This window comes from Stegostoma tigrinum, chromosome 5 (genome assembly GCF_030684315.1).
Source record: "Stegostoma tigrinum isolate sSteTig4 chromosome 5, sSteTig4.hap1, whole genome shotgun sequence".
Classification (NCBI taxonomy): Eukaryota; Metazoa; Chordata; class Chondrichthyes; order Orectolobiformes; family Stegostomatidae; genus Stegostoma; species Stegostoma tigrinum.
In genome coordinates, this window is record NC_081358.1 from 95,402,317 (window position 1) to 95,416,269 (window position 13,953).

The window sequence follows — 13,953 nt, forward strand, 5'->3', positions numbered from 1 at the left end:
TCTCTCTCACTCTTCACTTCATTGTGCCTTGTCCTCTCCATCTCTCCAAAAGGTCACTGCCTAACATTGGAGCCTGCCGCTAACCTTAAATGGTTAGCAAAAGAACAACAGGGGTGAAGTTCTTTTTCAAAAGGAAGACTCCAGGCAGATTTCAAACAATTTTTTTGTTTACTTTTAAAAATACACAACATTCATCCCTGCAAATATCCAGCTCCTAGCACCAAGTGAAATCTCTGCAAGTTGTAAAGTTACAAATGCACAAGCCGCTTACCAGAGAGCACTCACTGAAACTTATTTCCCCAGAGAGAGAGAGAGAAAGAGAGAGAGAGAGAGAGAGATTGGGGGGGGGGGGAGAGAGAGATTGGGGGGGGGGGAGAGAGAGATTGGGGGGGGGGGAGAGAGAGATTGGGGGGGGGGGGAGAGAGAGATTGGGGGGGGGGGGAGAGAGAGATTGGGGGGGGGGGAGAGAGAGATTGGGGGGGGGGGGAGAGAGAGATTGGGGGGGGGGGAGAGAGAGATTGGGGGGGGGGGGAGAGAGAGATTGGGGGGGGGAGAGAGAGATTGGGGGGGGGGAGAGAGAGATTGGGGGGGGGGAGAGAGAGATTGGGGGGGGGGAGAGAGATTGGGGGGGGGAGAGAGAGATTGGGGGGGGGAGAGAGATTGGGGGGGGGAGAGAGATTGGGGGGGGAGAGAGATTGGGGGGGGGGAGAGAGAGAGATTGGGGGGGGGGGAGAGAGAGAGATTGGGGGGGGGGGAGAGAGAGATTGGGGGGGGGGAGAGAGAGATTGGGGGGGGGGAGAGAGAGAGATTGGGGGGGGGGAGAGAGAGATGGGGGGGGAGAGAGAGAGATGGGGGGGAGAGAGAGAGAGATGGGGGGGAGAGAGAGAGAGATGGGGGGGGAGAGAGAGAGAGATGGGGGGAGAGAGAGAGAGATGGGGGGAGAGAGAGAGAGATGGGGGGAGAGAGAGAGAGATGGGGGGGGAGAGAGAGAGATGGGGGGGGAGAGAGAGATGGGGGGGGAGAGAGAGATGGGGGGGGAGAGAGAGATGGGGGGGAGAGAGAGAGATGGGGAGAGAGAGAGAGAGAGAGGGGGGAAGAGAGAGAGAGGGGGGAAGAGAGAGAGAGGGGGGAAGAGAGAGAGAGGGGGGAAGAGAGAGAGAGGGGGGAAGAGAGAGAGAGAGAGAGAGAAAAAGAGAAAGAAAGAAAAAGCGAGAGAGGAGAGAACATTCAAGCGCTGACCTCAGTCCTTAGATTGTGTCAATGCAAGGCTGGTTTCCATAACGGTTTAATTGTTTCAGAAAAAAACTTGGGGAACTGTGCTTTGTAAAAAAAAATTCTTAGTTTATAGTACAGAATTGAATCACTTGTCAAACTGGAGATTTCATCAAAGGTTACACTACCAGACACTAAATATTTAATACATCATATTTCCTGCTCCCCCTGCCGTATAATATGCTTTAATTTAATTAATAATTAAAAAAATTCCACCATCAAAAACATTCTTTTAAATATCAGATTGGCTTACGTATCAAAATACTCAAGCCTAAACAGGATGCTTGGACAGAATTTTTAGTTGCAGCCAGAGAAGGGAAGACTCAGGAATTGGGTGGTGGTCATTCGGCAGCCACCTGTTCTAAACCCTCCCTCGACACCCAACAACTTCCACGGACAAGCAGCAAAATGAGTGCCCGATCCATTCTGGCCCCGATCACCAGAGCTGACAGTTTGGTCTGAAGTTTGCCAAGGTCATGATGGCAATTATCGGCTGGGGAAAAGACAGTTCGGGGTGGGGAAAGGGGTGAAAGAGAGATTTGTAAGTGACTTGCTAACTCTAGTTTTGCCAATGGTGTTTGTAACCTTGCTCAGGATTGGAAGCAAAACCAAAAGAAATATAGCTGCACATTCTCACAAAAATTGCTCCTTCCAGTTTCCACTGCACCTTGTAAAAAATATTAAGTTAATGTAGACCCTAATCTCTCAACAGAACAAAAAGGGTTAGGAATTATATGAATGCTGCACCCTGAGACACAATTCAGCACATGGCATCCAGATTACGTTAGTAGCCAAAGCCTATTTGACTGCAGGGGGCATCACAGCAGAGCAAAACCCCTGTTCTCAATCCCACCCTCTGGTGGGTGGTGGGAGAAAAGTGGGGGTGTGTGTGTGACTGAGGTGTGTATGTGTGCAAACGAGGGGGTAAAGACAGAGGATTCACATGTTCACTGCTCAAATATAAGAGCCTTTTAACACTAATAGGCTTCCCCAAGCCTCCCAGAGCGGCTGAGATCAGCTAACGCAACATATCTGATGGGGTGAGGGAGCTGAACTGAGAACCTTCCTCCTAGCCTTGTTTGGCCTGGTTACTCGCTGCATTTTTCTGGGAGGGAGTTTGGGGTGGGGGGACAGAAAGGTTGATCAGAATTAAAATTCATTTTGTATAACCTTTGCTCAGGTCATTGAATAAACACCATCGCCCACTATCCAAACAAAACAAAAGGAACCTTTAAGTCAGTACTAGTCACAGATCATTTTGCACAAGTTTTAAAAAAAAACAAAAAAGTCTTAAAACTTCTTCCCCAAAAACACTCATCATCACAATTTCTCTTTTCGCTGACATTAAATTGAAAGCAAAAAAGTTTTTTAAACATTTTCTTTACATAAAAAAGTCCGTAAAAATTTAATACAGTAAAATGCTTCTTTTAAAGTACGACAGTTTTCCGTTGACTGTCGGTGATATACAGTCAGAATGAGTTGATATCTAACCAATATCTAGTATTTACACAGTAAAAGAGGGAGAACGATGAAACCCTCCCTGACCCTGCAAACTCCCTCCCTCTAAAAACAAAATTATCAGAGTGAACAGGGACTAGTCATTAACTAGAAAGTGGTTTCTTTGCCTTCTCAATATATTCACATATGCATTAAAACAGTATAATACAGATAGCTATGAGGAGACTGAGAAGCTAGTTATAGATTCACAATGGGTTTCTGCTTAAGGACAGGGCAGGTCTGGGGAGAAGGAACAGAGAGGGGCTTATTATTCAATCCACATCTGGTTCTTCTTTAGGCTTGTAAATGGCGCCAAATTTCTGCATGTACTTCTTGATGTATTCCTTGGTTTTATGCTTCACGTTTTCATTGCACTCGAGGTCCTCAGGATTTTTACATTGCTTCAGCTCCTTGTTCATGACTCCATGCGTCAACTGTGTTAAAGAGAGTGACGAGTAAGAGCAAGGGGAGAAGTGGAAGGGAGGGGAGAGGGAATAGGAGAAAACAACAAGAGCCAGGATGAGAAAGACAGGATGGGAGAAGGACACGCAAGGAGAGAGAAGGAAAGAGAACAGAAGGGTAAGTGAGGGATTGGCAAGAAGGGATGGTAACCACAGGGGGCACAGAGGAGTGGGTAAAGAGTGGAAGGAGGAGGAGGAGAGGAAGACAGATTGTGTGGGAAATCAGCAAGTGAGGGAAGGGGAAAGCATGGGCAGTAGTGGGATGGAGGCAGGAAAAGAGAAAGCAGGAGAGAGGGAGACGCAGAGAGCAGCAGGACGGGGAGACATAACGAAGTAATTACTATGTATCTTCTACGCAGTTCTGACAACAGATGGTCACTCTCATTGGGGCTTTAAATTTATCTTCAGATTCATTATGTTAACTGCTTCATGCAAAAGTGATAATAAAAGTGATAATGAGAGTCTAAAAAGCGAAACACAGAAAAACAGTCATGCTGTGGGTCATTGCTGTAGAGCTTGACATTACGCTCACAACTACTTTCAACCAGGGCAGGATGCACTCTCCACAAGTCCAAAGGTGGATGGGGTGGAGCTGGAGCAGGCCTCATCTCTGGGGAGGAGGTCAGCTGTCAATGCTCGGACTGCTGTTTGTATCTGTGTATCCTGGACGTACCATGGAGCGTCAGAGGGGCATAGGGCTGTCAAATGGTCCTTGTCAAGACATTTCATTTTCCCAATGCAGCCCCAGAAAAGATATCCCACACCTTGGCCAAACGATGTTTTCAATACCCCTACCTTCCGAGCTAAATGCTTGAAGTCCTCTGTTGCTACGATTCGTCCTAATTTACAGTCAGGTTTCCGGTAAGGATTGAGGCACAGAACAATGAATTGGGAAATCTGCAAAAAGGACAGAAATCAAACTTTGGACAGGGGTAGACTGTCCTCCCTCGCCCACTGACAAATTCCACTTTGTGTTTCTCTTCCCCCAACCTTGATGGTCACTAGGTTAATAGCACTTTAAGTACTGTTCATTCTACAGTAAAGTTACATTTATATAGCATCTCAGCACTTTACACTGCATTTTGAATGTTAAACCTCTCAAGAATTACTTTGCTTTAAGAGTGTTGCATAACGGGCAAATATTGGTCAGGATATTAATGAGAACATGCCTGCTCTCCCTCAAATCACAGCTTGAAATTTTTTAAAAATATCTAACCCAGAGAGCAAATGGGAACTCTGCTGGGTCTGATCTGCAAAGCAAGCAATCTCGTTAAGTATGCAGCCCTTCCTCAGCTCTGCAGTGAGGTGTCATTCTTGTTTATTAATCAAGTATTTGGATTGGGTCTCTTGAAGTGCTACACAAGGTTGCTGGGAGGTTGAATTTTTTAATGAAATGGAGGATTCCAGAATCTGAAATAAAATTCAGGAATAACAACATCCTGAAGGATAAAACAGCATCCCTAATGTCAGGTCCTCGTCCTCAATCTACAACTGCGCAAGCCTGTATTGCTTTGCTGGCCTGCTTGGGGTGACCTCAGTTGAAGTTAAAGCCTGGCAAAAAAAGGCTACTTACAGGCAACGGCTCACTTGTGTTTATTGTTTGAGTGTGAATTAAAAGTCACATTCACCCTCACTTTAAGTTGAGAAGAAGGGGTCCCTTCTAAACAAAGGCCACTTTATGATGTGCTGGCACATGGCACATTTCCCCTGTACTTTTTAAACTGGTCTTGCGTGGCCTTCAGAAGACATTTACCAGGATGTTGCTGGGAATGGAGGACTCAAACTATAAGGAGAGGCTGGATAGACTGGGACTTTTCCCACTGGAACACAGGAGGTTAACATTTCATAGATCTGATAGAGATTTATAAAATCATGAGAGGTATAAGGTGAATGGCAGACGTCTTTTCCCAAGGGTGGGGAATTTCAAGACTAGGGGGCACATTTTTAAGGTGAGAGGAGAAATAGGTAAAAAGGACATAAGGGGCAACTCTTTTTGTTTACACAAAGTGGTTCATGTAAGAAATGAACTGCCAGAGAAAATGGTGGATGCAGTTAGTTACTACATTTAAAAAAGACATTTGGGTAAGTCCATGAACAAGAATGGTTTGGAGGGATATAGACCAAGCACAGGCAGGTGAGACTGGTTTAGTTTGAGATTATGGTTGGCATTGACTGGTTGGACCGAGGGATTTGTTTCCATTCTGTATGACTCTATGATTCATGCCTCTCCTGCCAAAACTGAAGGCCTTGGCTCTTGGTGGAAAGCCAATTGTAATCTTGGTGCTCAAACATCCAGGGGTAAGTTGCTACATGTCGTGTTCCAATAGTGCTGTTTCCAGTTGGTTCCAAGGTAATTATTCCCACCACAGCTTCATGGACCAACATTATCTGGCATAGGCCAGTGAGTACCAGCAGTGAATTGATCTTGGGCTTAAGCATTGCAGCCAGGCCCACACTCCTGTCCACATTTAGCCAGCTGATGACACTCCAGCCCCTGGCAAAGAAATAAAAGAACTGTTTGGTGGTGAGATAAGTTGCAATCAGGCTGGGACTTGCTACGTGTTCAATCTTCACCAACGAGCTTAAATATTCATTCCCTCCAGCAGTAGCACAACGTTATTACAACTGACAGAAGAACTGCAGAAAGTCAAAGATCTTCGACAACATTGCTTCCAACTCAGAAAAGGGGGATAGAGGAATGCGAGTGCATAGGAATATCACTGCTGTCAAGTTACACATTATCCTGGCTTAAGCATGTTTCACTGCAATTTCAGCGCTGCTGGAATTAATACTCAACACTGTGATAGCACATTCACCACATGGACTGCAGTGATTTAAGGCAATGATTCAACAATACTGTCTTGGGGACTTAAGGGATGCCCATGAGAGACAGGGTGAACCCTACATTTATTAGAGGCGAGTGTTCATGCTTTGGAGGGAGTGCCTGTCCCTGAGAAACAGGAGTTATGTTGATGGGACGTGGATTTGAGAGAGATGACAGCTCTCCCCCTTGGGAAAATTTCACATCTATCATTAGGCCAGCGGGAGGGGGACACACTGAACACAAGAAGTAGGGCTATCACAAATGACATAAGCATACCCAAATTCAGAGCTTATGCTCCTGAGAGGAACAAAGTTGAATGAATTACCTATTTTCAATTCAGACAATGGATTACCTTTTAAAAGCCAGAGCTGAGTTTGTTTCTAGATGCTGTGGAGGGCAAAAAAAAAGGTTTTTCAGGGACCCACCTCCTCTCAATCATCTCACTATCCCCCCAGACCATCCTTCCTTGAGAAAAGGTATCCAAATCCTACTAAATATAGTTATACTGATAACTAAATGTGCTTCCTCGGGAACTTGTTTCACAACTTTATTGCCAACTGGTCTTCCACCTTCCCGCTCCTGACTTCCCTTCTAATTGCAAACTTTCTAAGTCTTACACGTGTGCTGTACAACAAATATAAATAAATACAAAGATAACAGAATGTGGAGCTGGAGGAACACAGCAGGCCAGGCAGCAGAGGAGTCGGGAAGCTGACGTTTCGGGTTGGGACCCTTCTTCAGAAATGGACCCAACCAGAAATGTCAGCTTTCCTGTTCTTCTGATGCTGCCTGGCCTACTGTGTTCCTCCAGCTCCACACTGTGTTATCCCTGACTCCAGCATCGGCAGTTCTTACTGTCTCTAAATAAACACCATAAGACATAGGAGTGGAAGTAAGGCCATTCGGCCCATCAAGTCCACTCTGCCATTCAAATCGTGGCTGATGGGCACCTCAGCTCCACTTCCCTGCACTCTCCCCGTAGCCCTTGATTCCTTCTGAGATCAAGAATTTGTTGATCTCTGCCTTGAAGGCATCCAAGGTCCCGGCCTCCACTGCACTCCATGGCAATGAATTCCACAAGCCAACCACTCTCTGGCTGAAGAAATGTCGTCTCATTTCAGTTTTAAATTTACCCCCTCTAATTTTAAGGCTGTGCCCACGGGTCCTAGTCTCCCCGCTTAACGGAAACCACTTCCTAGCGTCCACCCCTTCTAAACCATACATTATCTTGTAAGTTTCTATTAGATCTCCCCTCAACCTTCTAAACTCTAATGAGTACAATCCCAGGATCCTTAGCCGTTCATCATACATTAAACCTACCATTCCAGGGATCATCCGTGTGAATACAAAGATTGGAAACAGTGCAAAATATATATATTCATAAAAGTGTTTAAATGATACTATGAGAGGCAACTAATTAATTATTTCTGAAGCCATTTTACACACAGCAAGATCCAACATGCAATGAGCTAAACTGCCAGGTTAACTGATTTTCTTGCTAGGAGAGGGCTGGCATAAAAGGACACAACAGTGCTCTCGATGTTGACTTCTGGCCAGAACATAGAACAGTACAGCACAGGAATGGGCCCTTTGGCCTATGATGTTGTACCGAACATGACACCAACTGCAACTAATCCCTTCTGGCTGCCTTTGGTCCATATCCCTGCATTCCTTGCATATTCATGTGCTTTTTGAGAAGTCTCTTTATATGCTCCTATTGTATCTGCCTCCACCCCTGGCAGTGTACTCCAGAACTGTACCACTCTCTGTGTAAAAAAAACTTGCACTTCACATCTCCTTTGGACTTTCCCCTCTCACCTTAAATACATGCCCCCTCATTTTCGGCATTTCAACTCTGGGAAAAAGATTCGACCATCAACCCGATGTATACATCTCAATTTTACAGAACGCTGGTAATTTCTTTTCTCTACCTGGGACATTACATTGTGAGACAACATGGGTGGGGGCACTGGACAGGAAGACGGCAAAGGGAAGAGCTAAGGTTTTATGGTGCAGATTTACCTCCTTCCTGAACATCTCTTTGCTTCTCTTGGCGAGTTCGGTTGAGGTGTCAGCCTCTGCTGTTTTAGGCTTTTTCTTGGATGACTGAACGAGAGATATAAAGGACTTTGGTAACTTCAGAGACAAAATGGAGGAAGGCAATTAATTAAAAGTTAAACTTCCAGATCCCACCTACCAGCTACGGAATATTACATGGCAAAAGTCACTCACCCAGCTGTTATAACATCATATTCACCACATCCCTTCACCTGCTGGTTTGCAATTAACCCATTCAATTGTACCTTAACTAGTCCCAATGTCCTAATCTTTCCTTGCCAACTCTTTGCCGATGTTCTTCTTTGGTGAAAATATTTCTATTTACCCTTCACATGGTCCACATTCCCTTTTTCTTACCTCTTGTCCACAGTGAATTTTTTTGGCAACTGGCATCACCAATTTATTTTTTACTCGCGTGTGTATTGTAATTAATTTTTAATGTTGCTACGTGCCCCTACCTTGTGTGCCACCGCGCTATGGGATGTGTTGGGGGGGGGCGATGGTAGTATTTGATTGAAACTTTAGGATGGTGCAGCACAACAGTATTACAAAAGGGTGAGGCAGGCTGAATCATCACTACAGGGGCAACAGCAAAAAACTTAAACACTTATTTAAAAAACCCACAAAGGTCCTTTTAAGGTATTATTGCCCTGTTGTGCCAGATGGGAAGTCTAAAAAGCTACTCCCTGTACTTTTAGTGGACTCAATGCTCAAATGTTTCCAATTCATGCAGAACAATTAACAAAATGACCTGGATGTTCATATCCACAGTGCAATGTGGTTGACTCATAGGGATAGGCAACGAATGCTTAGCCACAGATGCACACATCCTAGTTGAGAATTGAAAATCAAAAGCTGGGGTGGTGGTGCTGGTGAATAATTGTAGTAAGTTCCATTCAAACAGAACAGGACCCTGGTACAAAACTCACTAAAACCTACTTTAGTTATAGCAGGTAATGGAAAAGAAGTGTACTGCTCAAGCCAAAAGAGAGAAATAACAAACAGGTTTATAAAGCATCAGTACTGATGGACAGGTTACAGTGTATTGCCCAAGGAAGAGTTCTATATATACACAAATTTACAGACTGTATGGAATAAATGAATGAGCTGCAAGAACAAATTCAAATCTGAGATATTAGCCGTAACTGAGACATGGCTCCTCGTCGGTCTGGACTAGAAACAAAATGTACCCAACTATAAGATTTACAGGATGGATAAGGAAAATGGCAGAGGGGATGGGGTAACCTTACACATCATAAACAAAATCACTTCATGGTGACACAAGATATAATGAGGGGAGACTTTATGGGTGGAACTGAGGAATATTAAAGATCTAAAACTGTGATAGGTATAGTATACGGACTCATTGGTAGCAGCTGTGGGTGTTAGATTGTAGAAATATGGAAATTAGAAAAATGTGTAGCAGAGGCAGAGGAGTGTTAATGGTAGATTTTATTTTTAACATAGACAGGGGAAGGCAGACAAGCCCCTGTTAAAAAGATGGTGAATTTCTGGAGTGTTTTCAAAATACTTTCATATAGCAACATGTCCTGTATGCATCAAGAGGACAAGCAATATTGGATTTGTTAATGAGCCCGATTTAATTAGTAACCTAAACGTTTGTGAATATTTATCAACTAGTGATCATAATGTGATGGAGTTCAACGTAGCATTTAAAAGTGAATTTTAGCACTGGGTAAAACTGACTTTGTTGAGATTAGACAGAGACAGTCCTGAGTAAACTGGCAATAACTCAACAACAGTGGATTGTTGAACAGAGACACCTAGGGTTCAGGTACATTGTTGCTTGAAAGTTGCACCACAGGGTGTTAAAGGTGGCATTTGGCACCCTTGCCTTCATAGCTCAGATCATTGAGTATAGGAAGTGGGACATTATGTCGTGGTTGTACAGGATGCTGGTGTGGCCAGCTTTGGAGTACTGCATCCAGTTCTGGTCTCCCTGTTACAGGAAGGATATTATTAAATTGGAGACAGTGCAGAAAACATTTACCAGGATGTTATCAGGGCTGGAGGATATGAGTTAAAAGGTGACCTTATAGAGGTTTATAAAATCATAAAGGGGTATAAACAAGGTGAATATCAAAAGGTCTTTTCTCAAGGGTTGGGAAATTCAAAACTAGAGGGCGTATTTTTATGGAGGGAGGAGAAAGATTTAAAAAGGGACATTAGGGACAACTTTTTCCACACAGGGTGGTTTGCATGTCCAATAAACTACCAGAGGAAACTGTGGATGTGTGTATGCTTACATCATGTAAAAGACAATTGGGCAGGCTCATGATTAGAAACGTTTTGGAGAGTCATTGGCCAAACACAGGCAAACAGGACTAGTTTAGTTTGGGAAACTTGGCTGGCATGAACAAGTTGGACCAAAGGGTCTGTTTCCGTGCTGTATGATGCTATGACTCTATGACTACATTTAAAGAAACATTTAAAACAAAGAACAAGTTTACACCTCCAACAGGAAAAGATTTCTTCAAAAAAAGTTGTGGACAACATAAAACTAAAAAAAATAGGGCTTACCAAAATGCAATAGAAAGCAAAGTTTCTGCTTAATGGGAAAGATGCAAAGGGCCACAAAGCATCTTACAAAAATTACTGAAAGGGGTTGCAAAAGGAAACCTGCAAAAGGACAAAAATCAAGTCGTTTTATAGTTACATAAAGGGAAAGTAGGTGGTCAGAAGCAATATTGGCCCACCAAGGGTTGAAAGTAGGGATATCATCACTGAACACAAGGAAATGACAAAGATATTAAATAATCACTTTGCTTCAGTATTTACAGTAGAGAAGAAGGATAACTTGTCAGAAATCCCAAGGAAATCAATAGTGGATCAGAATCAGGACTGACTAAAATTAACTTAAGTATACCATCAATGATGAGGGAAATTAATGGTATTAAAGAGCGACAAATCCCTAGGACCTAACAGTTTCCATCCGAGGGTATTCCATCTGTGGAGGAATATGCTGCAGACGCCGTAACAATAATCTTTCAGAGTTTCCTAGATTCAGGACTCGGCCCTCTGGATTGAAAATTCACATCACTCCGCAATTTAAGAAGGGAACAAGAGGAAAGCCAGGCAATTACAGATCAATTAGCTTAAAGTCTGCGGTCGAGAAATTTTTGGGAGTCTATAATCTAATTGAATGACAGAACAGACTTGAGGGGCTGAATGGTCAACTCCTGTTCCTATGCTTTGAACGTATTAACAGAGTTTGTTTTTTTTGATGGACAAGCAAGTTAACACTTTAGAGAGGCAGACAGGGAAGTGGAGTGGAGACCACAGTCTGATCAATTATGACCTTACTGAATGGCTGAGCAGACATGAAGGGCCAAATTGCCCACTGCTGCTCCTAGGTTCTACGTTCCTATCATCTAGTTCAGGCTCAGAAAGTCACCAGGGAGAGGTTAGAGCTGGGGGTGATGGAGCAGAGATTGCAGTGGGAATTGAAAGGCAATGGCTTTGGTCATCCCAATATCAGCATGCCTTTCCCACCAACACATGCATGCTGACTGCATGCACACATACTGTACAGGTACACACACCTGGCTATATGAGTTAGGTGTCCCGTCTCCACTCCCATCCTGTCCATGTAACTCAGTGAGCATTGGGTCCTAAGAGAAACAAGAAACAGACAATAAAATTCCCCTTTTCATACTCTAGCTGATAGATTTCACTGTCTTCCCCTTTGGTTCATAGCAATCAGGTACAACCAGCACATAAGAAAACCAGATCAAGAGGATAATAATATGCCATCAAGAAAAAATGCAACAGTAGTTACTGAACCTCATGACCTGATTGGGTTTGCAACACGGAGTGAAGGATACAGTACACTGAGTAAGAAAGGAGACACTGATGAAAGAAAGCTACCAAGATCATTCCTTTTTTTGCACCAAAATTGCCAAAGAGCCAAAACTCCTAGCAGCAGCAAGAATCATCACCTTGGCTGGATGTTCATCATATGTGGGAGTCCCCAGATCCATTTCAGCTTCATGACCCACACCCATGTCGTCGCTGCCTCCATCCCATAATGGCGGGTCCCACTGCGTTTGCCTAGAGGAACATACAACATAATTGAGCAAGATGGGTTCTTAGGCTACTCAGAAAAGCAGGTAGAGCACAGTACGAGGTTGCTGAATGCCCTTCATATTACCATCACCATTGGGTGCAGTTGCATTTAGATAATTGAGGAAACTCCTGGTACTGGAGAGCATGGAGGTGAAGGGAAATTTAAAATGTAACCTCGAATCGGGTGCCTGAGAAGAGGCAAGAACTGGGAATGTAAAAAGTAAAGTCAAGAGGTCACCTTAGTGATACCTGGGATGCAACCAATGGTTTAAGACAGCCACCAGCGTATAAGATTTCAAAACAGCACCAAACGAATCAGCTATTCCATCGCACACAGAACAGTACAGCACAGGAACAGGCCCTTCAGCTGACCATGATGCTATTCTAAACTAACTCCCATCAGCCCATACATGGTCTGTTCCACTCACTTCCCTGCCTGTTCATGTGTCTGTCTAAATGCTTCTTAAACTTTTCTATCGTATCTGCTTCTATCACCTCCCCTGGCAGTGCATTCAAAGCACCTGTTAAAAAAAACTTTTCATGTAAATCTCCTTTGAACTGTCCTCATCTTACCTTAAATCTATGCCCCTACCATCTTATATTTCCACCCTGGGAAACAGACTCCAACTATCCACTATCCATGCCTCTCACAATGTTATACACTTCTATCAGGTCACCCCTCAGCCTCTGATGTTTGAATGAAAATAATCCAAGTTTGTCCAATCTTTCCTAATAGCTAATACACTCCAATCTAGGCAACATCACGATAACTATAAGTGCACCCTCTTTGAAGCCTCCTATCTTGCCAACGTTTACATTAAATGTCCCAACTGAGGAAGTTATCTTATATAATAAAATGTGAGGCTGGATGAACACAGCAGGCCAAGCAGCATCTCAGGAGCACAAAAGCTGACGTTTCGGGCCTAGACCCTTCATCAGAGAGGGGGATGGGGTGAGGGTTCTGGAATAAATAAGGAGAGAGGGGGAGGCGGACCGAAGATGGAGAGAAAAGAAGATAGGTGGAGAGGAGAGTATAGGTGGGGAGGAAGGGAGGGGATAGGTCAGTCCAGGGAAGACGGCAGGTCAAGGAGGTGGGATGAGGTTAGTATGTAGGAGATGGAGGTGCGGGTTGGGGTGGGAGGAAGGGATGGGTGAGAGGAAGAACAGGTTAGGGAGGCAGAGACAGGTTGGACTGGTTTTGCGATGCAGTGAAAGAGCTGGGCTGTTTGTGTGGTGCAGTGGGGGGAGGGGACGAACTGGGCTGGTTTTGGGATGCGGTGGGGGAAGAGGAGATTTTGGAGCTGGTGAAGTCCACATTGATACCATTGGGCTACAGTGTTCCCAAGCGGAATATGAGTTGCTGTTCCTGCAACCTTCGGGTGGCATCATTGTGGCACTTAAAGGAGGCCCGTGATGGACATGTCATCTAAAGAATGGGAGGGGGAGTGGAAATGGTTTGCGACTGGGAGGTGCAGTTGTTTATTGCGAACCGAGCGGAGGTGTTGTGCAAAGCGGTCCCTAAGCCTCCGCTTGGTTTCCCCAATGTAGAGGAAGCCACACCGGGTACAGTGGATGCAGTATACCATATTGGCAGAGGTTCACCTGCACATCTGCCAATGTGGTATACTGCATCCACTGTACCCAGTGTGGCTTCCTCTACATTGGGGAAACCAAGCGGAGGCTTGGGGACCGCTTTGCAGAACACCTCCGCTCAGTTCGCAACAAACAACTGCACCTCCCAGTCGCAAACCATTT

General features: G+C 44.4%; 1 protein-coding gene across 5 annotated transcripts in view; it reads right to left on the reverse strand.

The window, feature by feature from the left end:
- Positions 1-1,077: 1,077 nt before the first annotated feature.
- Positions 1,078-13,953, reverse strand: part of setd2 (SET domain containing 2, histone lysine methyltransferase) — a 118,122-nt gene continuing 105,246 nt past the window's right edge. For 2 of the 5 annotated variants that reach the window (XM_048528579.2, XM_048528573.2), the window contains 5 exons: positions 12,072-12,183; positions 11,676-11,744; positions 8,077-8,190; positions 4,026-4,127; positions 1,078-3,203 (listed from right to left, as the gene is read on the reverse strand). In XM_048528579.2, coding sequence (XP_048384536.2) covers positions 3,042-3,203; positions 4,026-4,127; positions 8,077-8,190; positions 11,676-11,744; positions 12,072-12,183 — 559 coding nt within the window. In that variant the 3' untranslated portion in view covers positions 1,078-3,041. The remainder of the gene's footprint in view (positions 3,204-4,025; positions 4,128-8,076; positions 8,191-11,675; positions 11,745-12,071; positions 12,184-13,953) is intronic. The other 3 variants (XM_048528574.2, XM_048528578.2, XM_048528575.2) reach the window with 3 other exon arrangements.